Here is a 21,668-nt window from a genome sequence, read left to right as displayed (position 1 = left end):
GATCAAAGGATATAATGTCTTCTTTCAAGTTATTTAGTATTTAGCCAACAGCTCTGAACTTTGCTACTTATTTGAAATCGTTTTGGGGAGCAGTCTGCCATCTAATGTAATTGTACTTGTAAACTTGATTTTACTTTTCACATCTGCCTTTAGTCATCTATAACATTGTTTTTATTCATTTTGATTAGTTTTGGTCATCTTGAGTGTCACAATGAACAGTTCGCAATAGCTGTTTATAGCAACTGGTTACCTTACGGTTGTTTCTTTGTTTTAAGATCTAGAATGTTCTAATTCTAATGAATAAGAGCAATCCGCGTCATAACGCCCCTGTAGGAAACTGAATAACTGCATCAAGTCTTCGCAGCGGCAGTAGCTGTAGATAGGTTATTAAAAGTGCCCATCTAACTTTTTGTTCAATTTATGCCAACCATAATAAAATTCTCAAATGGCCTCTCAGATTGAAAGTTATAGCGAGTGCAATTAGTTCAAATAAAACTTTAATTGAATTTCAAAAAAGGCTGAGACAATTTTAGGTTTTGTTGCAATATGAAACGCTTGTCTATGAAGACCTTTTTGTTTTTTTCGTACTATTAATAAGTATCGAATACGTAGGCTTTGTCTCTACATTTGCTCACCCCAATCACCCATGTTGACAGTCGTTAATTTCTTCACTTACTCCTATTGGTCCAAACATGCTATTATTGTGCGACACCCTTGAATTATTTTACCATTGCTTTTGACGGTCAGGTGCATTTTCAACCAAGCAGTGCCTGCATGTACGAGCGTAAGCTTTTGCAATGATGGATCCGCGAAAGCAGCCTTGTAATTTCAAACTGTGGTTTGTAACAAATGGTAAGTTTTAAAGATTGTGTAGTACTTAAGAGCAGCTGGCATCAGATACATTTTCGTGCATGTTTAAGTGGTTTCCCTGTACAGGGGAGTAAGCACGGAAGTCGGTGAAATTATGTTCTTAGAGAAAAAATAAGTAGCGCAAACATTTTGTTATTCGGCTTTCCTAAATTCTAATTCGCCAAAAAGTAAAATAATTCGTACTTTATTACTACTGAAGACCATGTTTAACTAAAGAAACCTAGAATTCAGTTGGAGGTCTTGTGTTTTTGCAGTTTGCTACCTTACATGCTAATAGTTCTGGCCAAAGACGACAACAGGCATTTGAAGGATCCTTGCGAGGGGTGGTTGATCTTCGGTATAATTCATAGCTTACCGGGAAATAATAATGTCTTATGTGGTTGAGTTACTACGAAAATACTTCCATGGGTATAAACATGCAAAAGTATCTTACCAAAACCATTCAACGCACAGTGTGCATGTGTTCGAACAACTGAAATGAACATGGTAATTAGATTGAAATCATACCTTTTTGAATTTCTTGAGACAAAATAAAAGTTTGGGATTGATTGGTCTTAAAGACTTATACTGATAGTCTTAAAAGATAACGACAACACTTAATCGGCAAACCTGTCTGCTGGCTTCTACTGGATTTCATCAAGTGCAGCCCATCTCTTATATCATCGATGACCGTTAGCCTACTAAAGAAATAGAATATATAGGAATATGAAGTCGCCAATTTTTCAAACCAAAGGAGTGAAGAGTACAAGGGATATCTTCATACATATTCCAAGGCTGATTTAGTTGATGCACAATTTTAAAAAAGCCTCCAACACAGAGAGACCTGAACGTCCGAATAGAAGAGTCTAGCCTAACAAAAAAGGTGCTGCCATTGGTGCTCGACTCATTTAATCCAATTTCCTTTCAGATATCCAGAAGGTCTCTATCAACTCGCCTGGATTCATACATTTTGTAGCAGAGATATTTCCACCAAATCAATTCTTCCTGCTTAATACAGACTTAAAAACTTAACAGAATTGCTTGCACCATCCAGATTTTCCAGTAACAAAATTGGGGGCCAAAATCAAGCAAAGTGCTGCCATAAATGTAAAGAAAACGTTGTGATTTGTGCCAGCGTTACTTAGTTCAAGACACAAAATTCTAGAGTTTTGCATCCAACAGAATTTATAGGATAAATCAGCAATTGTCTTTGCCCTTCTACCATTGAGATTTATTTAGCATCTTGCAATTTGTGCAGAAATCGATATGCAATATGTTGTTCTACTTCTGCTGAATTAAAAGTCCGCTTTCGAAACCGCAAGTCATCCATGACTACAAAAGACACTTGCTAGTTGGCAATCCATTTTAATTGTTCAAAACATGAGGTCCATCAATTTTCATTATCATTGAATAAATTTTAAATCACAAAAGTGGCAGCCATTTGGAACAATTATTGCTTACCAGGGAGTCAGACTTATTGTACCTCACAGTTCAATCACGCTGCCACCCCTGCTTTGAAGCAGGCCGAAACAAATCAAAGAGCAACATTATAAACAGCTTATTAATCTTGAACGTTCTTAATTACGGAAAAATCTCAAACCTGTGTTTTTGTTTTTCATTGTAAACAATACAATTTTAGCCTGAGGATTGAACAGCCGAAATGTGCGCCGTTATACATAAACGCCAGAACGGACAAAACTTTTTCTTCATCTTCTTATATTACACAGACCTAATTAACCTGAGAGAAGATATTGTGTCCTTTGATCCCCTTACTGGGAGCCTTTCCTTTGGTAGACATTTTACAATGCCTAATTTAATCAGTTCTTTTCTTTAGACTTTTGGAGGTATGTGTGCGTGTATATGCGTATAAGATCGCTGGGACCCTATACCAACCTCTGAGTTATTTTACTATTGCTTCAGGCGTTCAAGCTGCATACTTTCTACCAAGCGGTGCATGCATGTACAAACTTTTGCTTTTGCGCGAATGGATTGGCGAAGGCAGCTTTGTTTTTCCAATGTGTGGCTTGTAACAAATGGTAAGTTTCTATATCTAAGTTTGTACCATACTAGAGGATGGCCGGCACCAGACCCAATTTTCCTTTTAAAGTGTTTCCTAAAAAAAAGGCAGTTAGCACGCAATGCCTGTCTATTCTTCTTCTTCAACACAAACTAAGTGGTGCAAACATTTTATACGGAAATGTAATTTGCTGAATACCTACTGCCTAAAATGTGAGAAATAAATTGTTAAAAGAGTGGTAAGCTTTATTACTACCCAAAAACAGGTTTAATTAAAAAAAAACAACTGCAATTCAGTAACAGATCTTGTGTTAGCAGTTTCCTACACGCTTAGCAGGTATCCTTTCGTTCAAATAGTTCTTGTTGCCCTATGTGACAAGACCATCGTAAGGAGTGCTTAACTTTTGGTTTATTTCATATATTGTTCACTCACCATCGTTGTAGGGCTGTAGGATCCGTGAGATGGTCTCAGAAGTGCCCTTAATGTAAGGTATAGTCACTGTAGTAACAGGCGTAGGGTTCCTGTTCGTAGCGTCAGCTTCAGTAGGTCGGTAAATGTTTCGTCTAATAAAGTCAGCGTTGTAGTTGTTTTTGTGAAAAAAAAACGAACAGAACGCCGACATCCAGTTTACTAAAGAGATCGAAGAAAATGGAAAACTTCCTTTTCTAGACTGTTTGGTAGGCCGCGACAACAACGAACTACGAACGACAGTGTACAGAAAACCGACGCATACCGACAGATTACTTGACGAATCATCCTACAACCCGACTTCACACAAAGCCACGACTATAAAGACTTTGACGAGACGAGCGCAACTAGTTTGTGACACACCGGACAGCTTACGTGACGAAAACAGATACCTTGAACGTGTTTTTCACAAAAACAACTACAACGCTGACTTTATTAGACGAAACATTTACCGACCTACTGAAGCTGACGCTACGAACAGGAACCCTACGCCTGTTACTACAGTGACTATACCTTACATTAAGGGCACTTCTGAGACCATCTCACGGATCCTACAGCCCTACAACATTCGTGTAGCCCACAAACCTACAACTGCGTTACGACACTTATTGACCAACGTGAAAGACAGAGACGAACCTAACGACAGACAGGGAGCAGTTTACAAGATCAAATGCTCCGACTGCCAGGCTTCCTACATTGGTGAGAGTGGCAGAAACCTTAACACGAGACTGACTGAACACAAACGAGCCACGAGAAATGGTGATGCCAACAATCACATTGCTGTACATCATCAACTGACAAACCACAACATTGACTGGGACTCTGCTCAGTGCTTAACCTACAGTACAAACTATTTTCAACGACTGACTCTGGAAAGCTGGTACACTAACCTAGAACAAACGCCTCTTAACAGATGTCAACAACTACCGGCGCCTTACAAACGACTTATCCACGACAGAAACGAAACCGACAAACGGACTTCTAACAGACCGACTTAACAATACACGGACCAAAACCGACCTACTTGACTAACAATAGACGAATCGAAACCCACCAATGACTGATGACAAACCTTACACGAGTCTTTCAGCCAATACCATCATGGCTATACTGACCAATCACGTTCAACGGACCAGACTTATAGGATCATCGACTGACAAACACTATTCACTTGACTCTGAAGATGACTTCCGCTCAGGTTGTCGAAACGTCAGTCACCAACAACAGTTCTTTTCAGAACTACACTCACCCGGACGATCACACTATACGAACTAATCTTGGCAATGTTTGAACAATTTTTGACTGGCTAATTTTAGGCTTTTTCCTTTAACTGCCGAAGATGTGAAATAATACTAGATCTGTTGTTTCTTTTTTGTTTAAGTTTTTATCATTAGGCATGCACTTAATTTTAGATATTGCCTCATGGGTTAAATGAAATCACTGTAATGTAAATGTAGGGATTGCGACCAACCTCGGTATTCTCATTGACTTGGTTCAGAAGTCATCACCATTGCAATATCTAAACACTTGTATAGCTATGCTTCAATCCTGTCAGAGTTTAAGATTTGTTTTGTTTTATACATGCCTTGATGATATGGTTGCGTTACAGTTGAATATTTTATCTAATCAAATACTGTATGATTAATTTCATTTAGTATTTCATTGCAACAATACTTTAATTAATGATAATATCTACACATGCGATGTTTTGTTTCAACATTGTAAAAGCAAGATCAGAAATAGCATTAAATAAGAAATACAAACACTCTATTTTATTAGTGTTAGAAACTGTAGACAGTATACTACAAAACATTAATTCCAGGAATATTTATTTGGAAATGCTTTGTTTGTTATAGAATAGTTCTGAGGTGGATGCCAAACTGAAGGGAGAGGTGGAGGCGACAATACCACCTTGTCTCCTTTCAACCGGAGGGGAGGGGGTATTTTGATTACATCCAGTCATTACTGCAGGCGGCAGAAAGAATGGTCGTTGGCAAGTTCAAAGAAATTGATATTGCTAAGGTCATTTAACCTTAATAAGCTGCTATCGCAGTTGGTGTTCAGGTCATAGTCTTGCAGCTACATGACATTCATTATATATTATCTTACTGTTACGTTTCAAGCATTGATTTTCTGAGGATAAGCATTTACCCAATTGTATTCTTCTAGTTAAGAACACTGTATTATTATTTTAACATAGTTATTAAAGAAAGATGCAACGAAACCTAGATGGGATTATGATCTATTTTAAGTTGTTATTTTAATTGATTAAAAAAAGTAATCATAACTGATACGTTTGGGGTTAGAATAACAAATTTGTTTAACCCATTCTTTTTAGTTATTTTGACAAGAAGTAACTAAAAAAAAAAGGTTCTCTCAGATGCACCCTGGGTACCATTTTCATTAGTTAAATGAACCAATTTGTGTGGTTACTAAACTAAAAAAAATAGTCATTTTAACCAAAGGTAATGGTTGTTCCAACTTTTAATAAACAGGTTAAAACTACTATTTCTAAATGGTTAAAATGACGTGAAAAGTGGTGGCAGTTTAACTAAACAAAATAGTCGAAACAAACAAATCAATAGTCATAATAACTATAATAATTAGTCTTTTCAAACCAAAAGAAACCAGTTAATTCAAACCATTTAAAAATGGTGACAACAACAGAAAAAAATGGGCTTTCTGAGATGCATTTGGCAACAATTTTAATTGGTTGTTTCAACTAGACAGTTTTTACAGTGTGGTATAGTAATGACAGAGAAGTGCTGGCTACGATCCCAGAGTCTGAAAGAGCCAAATCTGTGGTTAATTTAGAGCTCAAATGACTTCCTACAGAGAGTGCTCTTGACCTCAAGTGGAATACAGAAAAAGAAAAGTTTGTGTGGGAGGCCTTGGAGAAGATGTTGTAGCTAGCGAACCAGAGACCAATGATACGAAGAGGAATCTTGTCAGCTGTATATTCCATCTTGGATCCGTTGGGATTCATCGCGCCATATGTCACGAAGGCTAAGTTGCCGCTGCAGACACTCAGTAGAAAGAGGTTTGGCTGGGATGACCCATTAGAGGAAGCTGACAAAGAGCAATGGAAGCGCTGGCTAGACGATCTCCTAAAGGTACAAGAACTGCAAGTAGACCGCTGTTTCAAGCCCAAGGGATTTGGTGAAGTTAAAGAAGTACAGTTACACCTATTCTCAGATGCTTTTTGTCAAGGATATGTAGCCGTCGCTTACTTCCGTTTCAAAGATGTGACCCACCGAGTTCACTGTGCATTTGTCATAGCGAAAGCAAGATTAGCTCCTATACGTGAAATTTTTGGACCTGACAGCCAGTGTTATCTCTATAAGGCTCTCCAAGATTATTTGAGAAGAATTGGACATGTCAGTAGACCATTTTTACTGCTGGACAGACTTAACTTCTGTGTTGAAGTGCATCAAAAACGAACCTAAGAGATTCCACACGTTCGAGTCTAATCGCTTAACAGTGATACACATTGGGTCTAAACCCTCCGAGTGGAAGTACGTGAACCGGGACGAAAACCCTGCTAACTATGGTTCGAAGGGACTGAAGATGGATGTCATGTTGAAGAATGACCATTGGCTGAAAGATCCCACGTTCCCGTGGGAAGACGAGAGCCACTGGCCCAGAATGTTTGAAATTCCAGCTTTAGAAGATGATGATGATGCAGAAGTTAGACAAGAGGCTCAGATTTACATCTCCACTCTCCAAAGTAATGTTTTGGAACATCTGATTTCGTACTACTCCTGTTGGTGGATGTAAATGCGCCATTGCGTGGTTGCTGCGCTACAAACAATACCTTCGTGTTAAGGTTCAATTGAGAAAGAACGTTTCAATCAGAAGTGATCCTCCAGTCATGTTCAGTGAAATGCAATTGATGAAAACTTGACAGTCGCAACTGAGCTTAAAATGGCTGGAAAAGAAATTCTCAGACGTGTTCAACTAGTAGCCTGTCCAGAGGTCGTCGATGTACTCTCAGCTTCAGAATGTTCTGAGGATAAGAGTACCTCAAAGAAAGTTCTTCGGAAGGCTGGAGCCTCGATACATCAGCTGAATCCGCAGCTAAAGGAAGAGCTGTTGAGAGTCGGAGGTCGACTGGTAAATGTCCCTATTGGTTATGAAAGGAAATGCCCTATTGTCCTTCCTAACAAGTATCATGTGACAGATCTCATTATCAAGCAGTGTCATGAAGGCTTTGGTCACACGGGTCAAGAATCTGTCTTATCATCTTTGAGAGAGACATTTTGGATAGTGAAAGGAAAATCAGCAGTACAACGTGTAATGAGAAGATGCATGAGCTCTCAATGTCTGAGAAAGACGTGCCTAGGGGAGCAGTTACTATTGGTTATGAAAGGAAATGCCCTATTATCCTTCCTTACAAGTATCATGTGACAGATCTCATTATCAAGCAGTCTCATGAAGGCTTTGGTCACACGGGTCAAAAATCTGTCTTATCATCTTTGAGAGAGACATTTTGGATATAGTGAAAGGAAGATCAGCAGTACAACGTGTAATAAGAAGATGTATGAGCTCTCAATGTCTGAGAAACACGTGCCAAGGGGATCAGTTAATGGTTAATGATCATTCCGAACCACTGAAATAAATAAATAAATAAATAAACAAACAAATAAATAAATAAATAAATAAGAGCTTTATTGAAATGTAGTATACACCGAATGCAAATATGGCGAACCGCTCGGTTGGCGCCCGGGACGAGTCGCATGCAAGCGAGGCTAGTAAGGCTTTGATGTTATGTTTTGACAATGCTTCCCCAGAAAAGTCTTGCTTCGTCGTCGATCTGGTCTGTTTTTGATTCGCCTTCCCTATAAGTTGTTGTGTTCCTGAATTCCACCAGAAGGAATTGAAATCTTCCACAGCAGAGAAAGTGTTTGGTTTTTTTTTTTTTCGTTTCCGCGGTCGCCTCTCAGGGAAAACAGACGAAGGTAAGTAGTGCACGATCGCCGAAGGAACTGTTAAAGTTTGTTCGTTCAGGTTGGGAGATCTTACAAAATGTGTAAGCGACCGCATTTAGCTCCAAGTCGTTCTCATTTGGCTCAAAGCATTCACTGGATACAACGATGGGGGCAGTTGAAGTTCATTTGCTTGGTTATTACACCGTAGTATTTGTTTCGTGCGATTCCGTGCGAGTGGACGCGAAGTCAACTTCTTCCCTTGAGACAAAGGATGTTTTTCAAGAGGAGCTTTTCTTTACTTTGGAGAATGTACTGGCCATGTATTGGAACACCACCAGACACCACATAAGCTCGTCATTTGAACGATTTTTCTTAGATCTTCTAGTGTGAAATGTAGCGAAAAAACTTTAGTTCCTGCGGCAATCGTGAACTCCCTTCCTTCGTCTCAACGAATTGCATTAATCCACTATTTTCCCTAAGTTTAGGAGGCGAACGGTGGAAAATTTATATCCCTTCTCGTGGCGTTCAGAAACAGAGCAACTCGTAGCCACAGCTAAATAAAACAGACCAAATCGACGACGAAGCAAGACTTTTCTGGGGAAGCATTGTCAAAACAAAACATCAAAGCCTGACTAGCCTCGCTTTCATGCGACTCGTCCCGGGCGCCGACCGCGTGGTTCACCATATTTGCATTCGGTGTATAGCAAGGGAGATCCCGAGTAAAGAGGTATGGTTGCCTCTTCACCTGTTTGACAACACATATAGTGCATATTGAAATTGCTTACTCCTTGGATTTAGATTCCATGATAAACGCCCTTAGAAGATCCATCAGCGCTCGTGAGTATCCATAGCGGATAAGGAGCGATCAAGGCACCAACTTCATAGAGGCCGATAAGGAGCTGAAAGAAGCAATCGAAGGGTGGAATCAACAAAGGATTAACAACTTTTGTGGACCGAAGAAGATTGAGTGGATTTTCGACCCACCCTTAGTGAGCCACATGGGTGGTACGTGGGAGCGGACGATGCTTTCCGTGCGCATATTCTGAAGGCCTCTTTAAAGGAGCAGTGCTGTTATAGCAGAGTCAGTAAACATTCTGAATTCCAGACCTCTTACTCGCAACAGCGGCTCTCCCTTGGATAAGCAGCCGCTGACCCCTAACCATCGGTTACATCTGCGTCCCTGCCCAGACTTACTACCAAGAATATTTGACCAAGTAAAATAACGTACGGTTCAATGTCACATTCAAAATGGAATTAACAGCTTGTTTTAAATCGGTTGAAATTTGGTATGTAAAATTAAATCGTGATATTTGAATTTTTCAAACGGCTTAAACGTAGACAAAGCGTATTTACTTCAAGATGATCGATATTTAGCACAGAGAAATGACTAAAGCGTATACTACGAACTGTACATGTGTGAATATAAAATAAAGTTGAGTTGCCCTCTTTCTGTGCTGACTTGTTAAAAATGCTCAATTTTGCATGAATTCCATCGGCCGGCCTTGGTTGATCGAACGGTATTTTGGGTTTTTTTCGCACGTTCCTGGATTTCACAAAAAGGTGACCTCGCTGGAATTTAAAAAAAATATTTCTGAAAACAGTTTACAAAAAGGATCTTTTGACACAATTAAAGAAAACTCGAATATTCGGTCCTGTCGTTGGATTGGCCATATTTAAAGGTAGTGGCTCGTAAGTTGTGTGAATAACTGCGATGGTCAATCATTTCTTCATAAATCACACTTGTTTACAACCGCAAATTTCTAGACGTTACTCTGATGGTTCTAAACAATTAAGCCATTATTGTTATTGTGTGAGGCCCCTTGAAGAAGGTGGCTTGGCGGGTGGTACCAATCACCCATCACGCTGAATTTTAAATCACGCATCACGGAGGATTTCTTTTTCATCAATCACGCGTCACGCAAAAAGAAGTAACTGTGCATCACCAATTTTACTTTCTCGATCCTAAAAGTGTCGATGAAAGGAGACCTCTGTCGATTCAACCACAAAAATGCATCGCCAAATATTCCAAACATTTTCCCTCGACAAGAAAAGTAGTGACCCTTAAAGACTCGGTGTGTATATTCATGAGGCTCCTTTATAATCTGGGGAAGTTCTCACCGTCTGTGAACAGGCTCGCGACGAGCGCGAAGAAAATTAAATGGGACTAGCGAAGCGAGCATAACGATGGGATTTTTCCCTCTCTACACCATTCTCGCCGGCACTCTCTGCTTGCCTGTTCTTTTCCTTCCCCTATAACACAATCGGGAGCCTGTTCATAGACTAAGTAGGCAGAGATCTTGTATACGAATTGAAAAGAAGTATACGCCACCTTTGCCATGCTTTAACATACAGGCACGTTTGTGGGAAAGCTTTACCCCTGTCATGACGGGACGCACGGCGCTTCTACTGTAAGTACCGTAGAGAAATGGTAGGAACTTTTCCTAGCATTCCTTACATACCCTCATTAGGGTTCTTCGCCTTGCGGCCAGGGAAGGCGTTATAATCTGTTTCAGTGACATGTCGATGATATTAAATATAGAATAAACCAGAAAGGGCCGATGGAATATGAGACAAGCTTTAAAATGAAGTCGCGATATTAATAGTGCTTTAAAAGTAAATAGTGCGTTCGAGTCATTCCCGATGCTTTCAAATGATGGCGGACTCCACCGATGCCAATAATCTGGAACAAAACAAGGTCATTATATATCGGATCACGTCTAAACACACGTGAAGAAAGACTTGGGCAGGAAAAAAACGTGAGCGGACAAAACCGGGGAATGCCGATAAACCAAGTAATCCCGCAATGATGAACGAATTACACAACATGAACCTTCCTCTGCTTCTCCCCCTGAACCAAGTTCAGATCTACGAATTGAACTTATATTAAAGATACCAAAGTGCCTACGAATGGATGTTGAACGCGGAGAGCAGACGTAAATGTCTTGTTTACCCAATGAAAGCCATCACAATAAACTCTGAGCTTGCATCGAGATGCTTGTCCGGGCGTAAAGGAACGTTTGATTAATCAATCTAACACAGATCTTAAGGAATAAAAACCCACATGATCTGGAATACTTGTCTGAATATGTCGTTGGCAGTGGGAGCCACGTGCAGTATTATCATGCTCGGCAATTGAAGTTATTGTGTAGAAAATATCGCACAATTACACAGCCCAGGGCAAAAAAAAAAAAAAAAAAAAAGCGCCAGGAGAAACTTAGTACATGAAGCTAAGATGGATTGTCAATGATTTAGGGGACCATGCACGGCTACCAATAGCTTGGCCAATGGCTTGGCCCATGGCTCGTACACGCAACGAATCGTAAAAGTCCGTAAGTGACGACCTCGGAAAGAAGTGAGCCCACCCCTCATCCCCTGAAAATAGAGGAACTAAGGTTCAAAAGTATAATTATTTTTCCAATCAATAACCTGAATAACGTACGTTAAACTGATGACTAGGGAAGTTATAGCTTATTCCAGGAGGTGTCATGAAGCGCCCTGGTAAAACAAACCTCGCAAAGTTTTCATCAAGTAACAAACAGGACCTTCAAATTGAAATTACTAAAATTGACAACTTTGCATCATTTTTAACAGGAGCGCATAAAAAGAACGTTTAATCATATTGAAATTAAAAACTCGACCAGAGCAGTTAAATATTTATAAAGCAGACTAACGTAGCAGTGCATCATGAACGGTAAAAATAGTTTAAAGTATCTTACATCACCAGTAAGACATAGTTACAGTAGAAGTCATCAGCGTTCCCTCATGGGGTGAGACATTCTCGCTCATATCAACTTCCTTTTCTCTCGTAAGTTCTCGCGCGTTTAGAGATGCTCCACACTCGCGTTTTAGGCGCAGGAATCCCAAGCAATGCTTAGCTAACTTTTTTAAGATGCTACTTTAAGCCCTTCCCCAAATCTACACACGTGTATTTCACTTGTGGAAAACTATCAATTTGCACAAAGTTTGGGCTGGAGATTCTCGCCCATATCAACTTTCTCTTCCCTCGTAACTTGTCACACGTTTAGGTTTAGGTGCAGACATCTTAACCAATGCTTACCTAACCTTTTAGAGATGCTACTTTTAGCCCTCTCCCAAATCTAATCACGTGTATTTCACTTGTGGCAGTCTATCGATTTGGACAGTGCTTGGGTAAGAGATTCTCGCCCTTACCACCCTACGTTTCTCTCGTAAGTTCTCGCGCGTTTAGAGATGCGCCACACTCGCATTTTAGGTGCAGGGATCCCAAGCAATGCTTACCTAACTTTTTAAAGATGTTACTTTTACCCCTCCCTCAAATCTACACACGTGTATTTCACTTGTGGAAAGCTATCGATTTGAAGACTGTTTGGGATGGACATTCTTGCCTCTATCAACTTTCTCTTCTCTCGGATGTTCTCTCGCGTTTAGTGATGCGGCACACTCGCGCTTTAGCTGCTGGGATCCCAATGAGGGCTTACCTGACTTTTCAGAAATGCAACTTTTAGCCCTCCCCCAAATCTACACACGTGTATTTCACTTGTGGAAGTCTATCGATTTGGACAGTGCTTAGGTTGGAGATCCTCGCCCATACCAACTTTCTTTCTCTGGTAAGTTCTCGCGCGTTTAGAGATGCGCCACATTCCTGTTTTAGGCGCGCTGATCCCAACCAGTGCTTACCTATCTTTTTAAAGATGCTACTTTTAGCCCTCCCCCAAATCTACACACGTTTATTTCACTTGTGGAAGTCTATCGATTTGGACAGTGCTTGGGTTGAACATTTTCGCCCATATCGACTTTCTTTTCTCTCGTAAGTTCTCGCCCGTTTAGAGATGCGTCACACTCGCATTTTATGTGCGGGAAGCTAACCAGTGTTTACCTAACTATTTAAACATGCTACTTTTAACCCTCCCCCAAATCTACACACGTGTATTTCACTTGTGGAAGTCTATCGGTTTGGACAGTGCTTAGGTTGGAGATTCTCACCCATATTAACTTTCTTTTCTCTCGTAAGTTCTTGCGTGTTTAGAGATGCGCCACACTCGCTTTTTAGGTGCAGGGATCTTAACTAATGCTTACTTAACTTTCTAAAGATGCTACTTTTAGCCCTCCCCCAAATCTACACACGTGTATTTCACTTGTGGAAGTCTTTCGATTTGGACAGTGCTTGGGTAAGAGATTCTCGCCCCTATCAACTTTTTTTCTCTTGTAAGTTTTTGCGCGTTTAGAGATCTGCCACACTCGCGTTTTAAGTGCGGGAATCCCAACCATTGCTTACCTAATCTTTTAACGGTGCAACTTTTAGCCCTCTTCCAAAACTACACCCGTGTATTTTACTTGTGGAAGTCTATCGATTTGGACAGTGCTTGAATGACAGATACTCGCCCATATGAACTTTTTCTTTTTCCCTTGTAAGTTCTCGCGCGTTAAGAAATGCACCCCACTCCCGGTTTGGGTTTTGGGATCTCAAACTCTGCTTACTGGGCTAGACCTAGCACTTTCTCAAATCTACACACGTGTATTTACTTTGTGGTAGTCTGTCGCTTTGGGCAATGCTTGGGTTGGAGATTCTCGCCCATTTATATTTTTTATCTCTCGCGTGTTTTGGCGCGTTTAGCGATGCGCCACACTCGCAATCTCGGTGTTGGGATCTCACAATATGCTTACTGGACTTTTTCAAGATGCTTGATTTGGTCCTTTCTTAAATCTACACACGTGTATTTCACTTGTAATAGTCCATCGATTTGGACATTGCTTAGGTTGGAGATTCTCGCCCATATAAACTTTCTGTTCTATAGGAAGTTCTCGCGCGTTTAGAGATGAGCCACACTCGCGTTTTATATGCGGGGATACTAACCGAGGCTTACCTAATTTTTTAAGGATGCTACTTTTACTCCCCCTCCCCCACCCCCCCCCCCCCCCTCCCCAAAAAAAAATCTACACACGTGTATTTTACTTGTGGAAGTCTATTAATTTGGACACTACTTAGGTAAGAGATTCTTACCTATATCAACTTTCTATTTGCTAGTAAGTTCTCTTGCGTATAGAGATGCGCCATACTCGCGGTTTTGGTGTCGGCGGGATCTTAAACTATGTTTTCTGGACTTTCTAAAGATGCTAGATTTGGCCCTTCCTTAAATCTTTACACGTGTAATTCACTTGTGAAGTCTGTCGCTTTGGACAATGCTTGGGTTAAAGATTCTCGCCCATTTATATCTTTTGTTTACTCGCGTGATTTCGCGCGTTTAGCGATACAGCACACTGGCGTTTTTTATGTGGGGATACCAAACTGTGCTTTTAAGGCGCCTTAAAAATGCTAGTTTTAGCCCCCCTCCCAAATCTACACAAGTGTATTTCACTTGTGGAAGTCTATCGATTTGGACAGTGCTTGGGGGAGAGATTCTCGCGCATATCAACTTTCTTTTCTCTCGTAAGATTTTTACTCATTTATACCTTAATCGCGAGTGTGGCTCATCTCTAAACACGAGAGAAAAGAAAGTTGATATGGGCGATAATCTCTCACCCAAGCACTGTCCAAATCGAAAGACTTCCGCAAGTGAAATACACGTGTGTAGATTTGGGGGAGGGCTAAAAGTAGCATCTTTAAAAAGTTAGGTAAGCATTGGTTGGGATCCCCGTATTTAAAACGCGAGTGTGGCGCATCTCTAAACGCGCGAGAACTTACGAGACAAAAGAAAGTTGCCAGGGGCGAGAATCTCTCACCCAAGCACTGTCTAAATCGATAGACTTCCACAAGTGAAATACACGTGTGTAGATTTGGGGGAGGGCTAAAAGTAGCATATTTAGAAGGGTAGGTAAGCATTGGTTTGGATCCCGGCAGCTAAAACGCAAGTTTGCTAAGCTCAATCGGAAATGTGCAGATCTCATTTGCATCCCTATCCGTGATATTTTTAACCAGTCAATAAGTCAAGGCATATTTCCGGATGATTGGAAATGCGCAAAGGTCACCCCACTTAATAATTATCGTCCAATTTCGGTGATCTCAGTTATAACCAAGGTCTTTGAAAGAATCGCCTATGATCAATTATACGCCTACCTAGAAGAGCACAATATCATCTGTAAATGTCAATCGGGCTTTCGCACTATTCACTCAACTGTCACGGCTCTCCTTGAGGCCACGGACACTTGGGCGTACAACATTGACCGCGGAAAAATCAATGCCGTTGTTTTCTTAGATCTAAAAAAGACCTTCGACACAGTTGACCACGAGATCCTTTTATCAAAATTAAGAAATTACGGCATATATTGTAACCCGCACCAATTGTTTAAGTCATATTTAGGGAATCGTACTCAAATGTGCTCCATCAACGGGTCGCTCTCTAAAAGCTGTTTATTAAGTTGTGGTGTTCCCCAGGGGAACATTTTAGGGCCGCTACTATTTCTGTTATACATCAATGATCTTCCAAATTGTCTATCAAATTGTGAGCCGAGGATGTACGCTGATGACACCCACCTTACATGCGCAGGTGATAATGCAGACAATATTCAGTCGCGCCTAAATCAAGATTTAGAAAATGTTCACAATTGGCTGAGAGCAAACAAACTCACTCTAAATATGACTAAAACCGAATTCATGCTTATCGGATCTAGGCAGAGGCTAGGTACTCTCACAGAATCCCCGACACTTGCAATTAATGACTTTCAAGTTAGCCAGGTCACTACCGCAAAATCACTTGGAGTGACCAACGATAACAGACTCGATTGGAGTGGCCATATCGAGAAAGTTACTAAGAAAGTCGCATCTGATATTACGGCCATAAAACGAATAAGGCACCTTGTCCCTCAGGCGACCTTACATCTAATATACCAAGTTTTGATACAGCCACACTTTCACTATTGCAATATTGTCTGGGAAAACTGTGGGATAACTTTACGGAATAAGGTACAAAAGCTACAAAATAGAGCAGCCCGTGTTTTGACCTACTCAAACTATGACGTAGTCGCTGGTCACCTGTTAATGTTCAAACTTCTAGGGTGGAAAAATCTAGCTTGCCAGCAGCAAATTCAAAGAGCTACGATGGTTTACACGTCTCTGCAGAGGTTGGCTCCAACTACCTCAGTTCTAAATTTGAAAGGCTAGAAATCGCATATGACCTAAGGGACTCTGTGAATAAACTCAATGTTCCATTACCGCGCACACACTATTACAAAAATAGCTTTAGCTATAGTGGCGCCATTCTCTGGAACACTCTTCCTTGTAAGTTGAGGGAAGCAGAGTCCCTTGGGCAATTCAAAGGACTACTCAAAGAAGAACTGTAAGGGAACGCAAATGACTTCTACTCTAAGTATCTCTTCTTGGTGTTCCTGGAATAAGCTATACATTCACTAGTTGAATCGTCATCAGTTTATCGTACGTTACTCAGGTTATTGATTGGAAAAATAATTATACCTTTGAACCTCAGTTCCGCTATTTTTATTACTTGATTACTTGATTTATCGGCATTCTCATTCTATCTATCTATCTATCTATCTATCTAGAACTTACGAGAGAAAAGAAAGTTGATATGGGCGAGAATCTCCAACCCAAACACTGTGCAAGTCGATAGTTTTCCACAAGTGAAATACACGTGATCCGATATATAATGACCTTGTTTTGTTCCAGATTATTGGCGTCGGTGGAGTCCGCCATCATTTGAAAGCATCGAGAAGGACTCGAACACTCTATGTACTTTTAAGGCACTATTAATATCGTGACTTCATTTTAAAGCTTGTCTCATATTCCATCGGCCCTTTCTGGTTTATTTTTTATTTAATATCATCGACATGTCACTGAAACAGATTATAACGCCTTCCCTGGCCGTAAGGCGAAGAACCGTAGTGAGAGTATGTAAGGAATGCTAGGAAAAGTTCCTACCATTTCTCTACGGTACTTGCAGTAGAAGCTCCATGCGTCCCGTCATGAATCCTCTTCTGTACGGCAACGTTTTTATTTCCGTGAATGTCGTAACGTGGCTTTTGAGGTAGGTCTTTATGACGACCTTCATTAAGTGGCACATAAACATTTTCCTTGTGTAGTCTCTCATTGCTGACACAACTGTCTTCTCGAGCGGCATAAAATAACACCAAACTCTAACGTTTGTTATCTTTTCAGACCTTTCATATATTAGTGGGATTCGGATATGGATGCACTGCCGCAAATGATCGACAAAATAGACAAAAAATAACACTTAAGTTCATAGTCCTTGCGCAAAGTTTAACTATTTCGAATTGACTTATTCCTATCGTGTCACAGTTTGTTAGACCCATAGTACCATGAAGATCCACCAAGATCAAAGACATCAGAGGTCAAGAAAAGGATGAAAAAGACTAGAAGTAGTGTCGCGTCTGCCACGATTTATTTATCTTCTTTAAGACTCTATATAGTCTGGGAGCAAATGTAATCCCGTGGGAATTTCCTGCTGAAAGCAAGCCACCAATCTAAAAGTGTTCATTAGGGTCTAGTTAACATGAAAAGTTTTGGTGGCAACTCTGCAACTTGCTAGGACGGGTTTTAAGGAGGGTTGAAAATCGGACGTATATGAACCAACATAAAAACGAGGCTGGTACATTAAATTCTTTATAACCTCATCAATTATCATCGGTTAATCACCAAACTTGGCAGATATTCGTAAGTTGATTATTTAGTGACAACTGCTGATTATGAAGTGGTCACGTGATTTTCTAGCATGAAAACGAGGCCGCAATAGAATATTACTAATTTAATGTTTGCAAAAGCTTGTCAAACTTACCCAAAATTGGCAGAAATATCCAATTTAATCATTTAGTTACAGCTGATCATTATGAGGTGGTCACGTGACCTAGTATGAAAGCGAGGCTGGATCAGGAAAAAACGCATGTAACCTTTTTTAAATGTTCACGATAGCTTGTCAAACTTTCTCAAAATTAATCCCCCGGTGATGCGGTTGCACTGATGATATTCTCATTTGTCACGTGGTCAAATTTCCTGTGCAGAAACGAGGCTCTAAGCAACCATTCACAGATTTCTAATGAACCTAACTGTGTTTATCACAACGATGCTCAGTTGAAAATTCGGTCACATTGCATTGATCGATGTAACATGCTTGATGAACATTCAAATCTTATAGTGATACAGAACGACAATAACAGTATTAGTCCATGGGCCAGGACCCTGGAAAGAGCCATTTGGTACCAAAACGAGGGACAAATTCTCACACTTATTTTTAACAACGTTGATTCCTTTAAGTTATTTTGGTGTATGATAACCATGCCAAAGGAGTAGCTTTACTAGGATTATCACGTGATTAAATGACGTCACTCGTTTTGGCTGAATAAGCAAAATTGGTAAAAAGATGCCTAATAACAGTTAAATGCAAACCTGAAAATACATACATTGATTTTTGGTTATTGCAAACTTCAAATGTAGTTTTCAGACCTAATTCCAATAACTTATATATGACTTATAGGTATTATCCCTGAATGGTTTCCATGGCAACACTTGTCAAATTATAAATATGAACAAAAGAAAAGAAAGTGCTCGTGTAAATTGCATTGGTTACCTTCGAACGCTCGTCCTAAACTACATTGACTCCTCTTGCTTCGTTTGGTATATGACAGCCATGTCAAAGTAGCTATTCCAGGCTTATCACGTGATCAGTTGCAAATGACTCGGTTGGGCTGAACAGATAGAACTGCTACAAATGTGATTACTACGGTCAAGTACAAGCAAATGCAAATACAATCATGTTACATACACTGGTTTTTAGTTTTTGAATATCTCAAACGTCTTCAGAGCTTATGTCAACAACTTATTTTTAACTTAAAGAAATTGTTCCTGGATGGTTTCCATGGCTAAACTTGCCAAATGTTAAACATAAATAATTATTCAGCATATAAGAAACTGCTTGTAAATGTGTTACACTGATAATTAAAGTTAGATTTCTTCGTCTTCTTCGCTGTCATCTGAGACAAACTCCTCGATAGAATCTTCACATCTGTTGTCACAGTCTGATAGCTTGTACACATCCGTGCACTCCAAACCATTTGTCAGGCAACTGCAGGTAGCAAGTTGACATGACCTTGTACACGAGCAAGACAGTAGTTTTAGCACGGTTGTAGGGGCTGGGCCACCGCTCATCACCAGTCAATGACAAAGCGATCACCGTCTTCGCGCCAGCCAAAACCAATGGGGGTCGCGTCCCTTGGCAGCTTTGCAGACTTCGCTTCCAAATGACTGCTTGGAAGTTTGCGCGAGCCGCATGCTTGAACGAGCAGTCGACACAAGGTGGTAATTGGGAGGAGTCGATGTTACCCTTCTTGGTGCAGAATAACCTGTACCTCAGCTCATTAATGTTATCAGTATCCTTATCAGTTATCAGTAGAGCTTACATGTATACTCTTGAAGGCTCTGAAAAAGCATATCTGATAGGACCCATTTCATCCCCAGCTGTTTAACATTTTCTTGGCAAGGTGTCTGTTGCTTGACAAGTCGTAGGGCTCTTATCTTTTCCCTTCTAGCGAAGGCACTCACTGTGTCGCAAACAATGAAAGCATACATACCAACTGGGCATTTGCGAAGTTCTTCTCCTACGGCTGCCACCTCACTGGAGATACTGACATATCTAGTTCTTGTCTGCGCTCCACACTTGACATACATGGATGCCGAATAAAGCAATTAAACGCCAGGCAAAGTAAGAATATGTTTGTATCTTCTGATGCCACAACCACCGCCTTGTAGCCTGATTTAGCTGCATGAGCTGCATTTCTTGGTAAGCCTGGTATCAGCCTGGCAATAAGCCTGGTATAAGCTTTTTCCTGTGTGGAGTTGAGCTCTTCAGCTATATTGGCAGCTTGTGAGGTAATCTCGTAACAGTCACGTTCGCACGAAAAGTGACGTTGCTTGTCGACTTTGTTCTGTATTAATCTTGTTTCCACCCCTTTACCACAAACGCTGCGAAGGCCTTTTTATTCTTTGGATTCAAAAGGAATTTTCTCCACTGCTGCACCTTGTGTTCGGATGCGTCCGCATGTAGTCGCACTAAGACCTTTAAAAGGTTTTTTCTTCGTGCGTTTTCAGGAGCTTTTTGGCGGGTAACTTCTACAAATCTCCTAGAACGAGGGCCGTAACCAACTTCTGCATTGTAAATGGGAAGTTTTTCTGTATCCAGTGCCTCAACACTCCTCTTTTTGGTCTGAACTATTTGCGTTGATGGTTCCGGGGGAAGTTGTGGTCCGAAATGCCTCGCCTGCAGCGCTATTCCATTTACTCTATGCGATGTTCCTTCACCCAATAACGTTTCTTCTAGGCGGTCAATGTTATCCCATGCTAAAGTAGTGCCATCATGATGCGGGATGTTATCTGGCAATGGGATTTCACTTGTTGATGTCATTTTTTTACGGCACAGTGTAGCGTTGATTTCTTCAAGCTGGGAATAGGCGATTCCGTGGTCGCAACGATTAAGCATTTGGATGAGTTCAACGTTATCTGTCAGGGTTTTCACAGCATAGGGAAGAAGGATCTGTTTGGATGGCTTAATCTTTCCTCTGCTCACTCTAAACATCAGATCTTGGGCGAAGGATTTCATCAACTTCTGCACTCTTGGATGACAGTTTTTGTCTGGCTACTCTTTTTTTCCGGTCAGATATGTTTGCAAGAACGAACCCTGCTCTTTGGGAACATTCATTGCGCTCTTCGCGAGATCTGAAGGGCGTGGAGACTATGAAATTTTGTTTTCTGTTCTTTGAATAGCTTCGCGAATGCCAATAGCAGCCAGGTTTATATTTGAGCTCCGATAAGACTGGCTTGCATTGCCCTGTTTTTCCAGAAGAAGGGTTGTTATGTATTTGGCCACATGAAGTGTGTCAAATTGGCGGGAACTATGAATACACTGGTGGTTTCTAAATAAAATCTTCAAAGAGGAGGACATCGCCCAATTCTGCCTGGAGATTCTGTCTGGTGTGCTTTTTTGTGGGTAACTTGATTTCTTCAACAACCAAAGCGATACGTACGATATAAGTAGTTCTGTCATCTCAGTCAATCTGGCTATTTTCTCGTTTGTAAGAACATCCGATCCGATGTAAGCATCTGATGTAAGCATCTGGTAAGCTTCTGACTTGAGATTAGCATACTCATCTTCTCAGCGGTTCACCACAGCTATCGGAAGCCGCAGTTAGACTTGCCTCAGCCCTAGTAGAGCCCTTGAAGCATGTCCTGTGGTAACAAGTTTCAGCTGTTACAATTTCACGCGACGCAATTGCGAGAATCCTGCTGTCCTTCTTTTCCATGGCTGATTTTCTAATTGAGTGATCTGCACGCAAATCTCTGCATTGTTACAAGGATTCCCAATTTCTTGTTCCCTTAAGGTTCTTCTTTTCACAGAATATGCAGAGATGTTCGTAAGCTGTGCTTGTGCATGGTAGGGGACTGTCGGATCGAGGTCCTCTTAGCTGCC

General features: G+C 40.7%; 1 protein-coding gene across 1 annotated transcript; it reads left to right on the top strand.

Moving 5' to 3' along the window:
- Positions 1-6,261: 6,261 nt before the first annotated feature.
- On the top strand, positions 6,262-7,111 carry LOC149108015 (uncharacterized). Its single transcript, XM_089296168.1, has 2 exons — positions 6,262-6,711; positions 6,761-7,111. Exons 1-2 carry the CDS (start codon positions 6,262-6,264, stop codon positions 7,109-7,111), a joined length of 801 nt encoding a protein of 266 aa, XP_089152294.1.
- The last annotated feature ends 14,557 nt before the right edge of the window (positions 7,112-21,668 follow it).

Source organism: Orbicella faveolata, unplaced genomic scaffold (genome assembly GCF_042242905.1).
Source record: "Orbicella faveolata isolate gen_17 unplaced genomic scaffold, um_ofav_v1 contig_26, whole genome shotgun sequence".
NCBI classification, from domain to species: domain Eukaryota; kingdom Metazoa; phylum Cnidaria; class Anthozoa; order Scleractinia; family Merulinidae; genus Orbicella; species Orbicella faveolata.
This window is presented reverse-complemented; position numbering and strand designations above follow the sequence as displayed.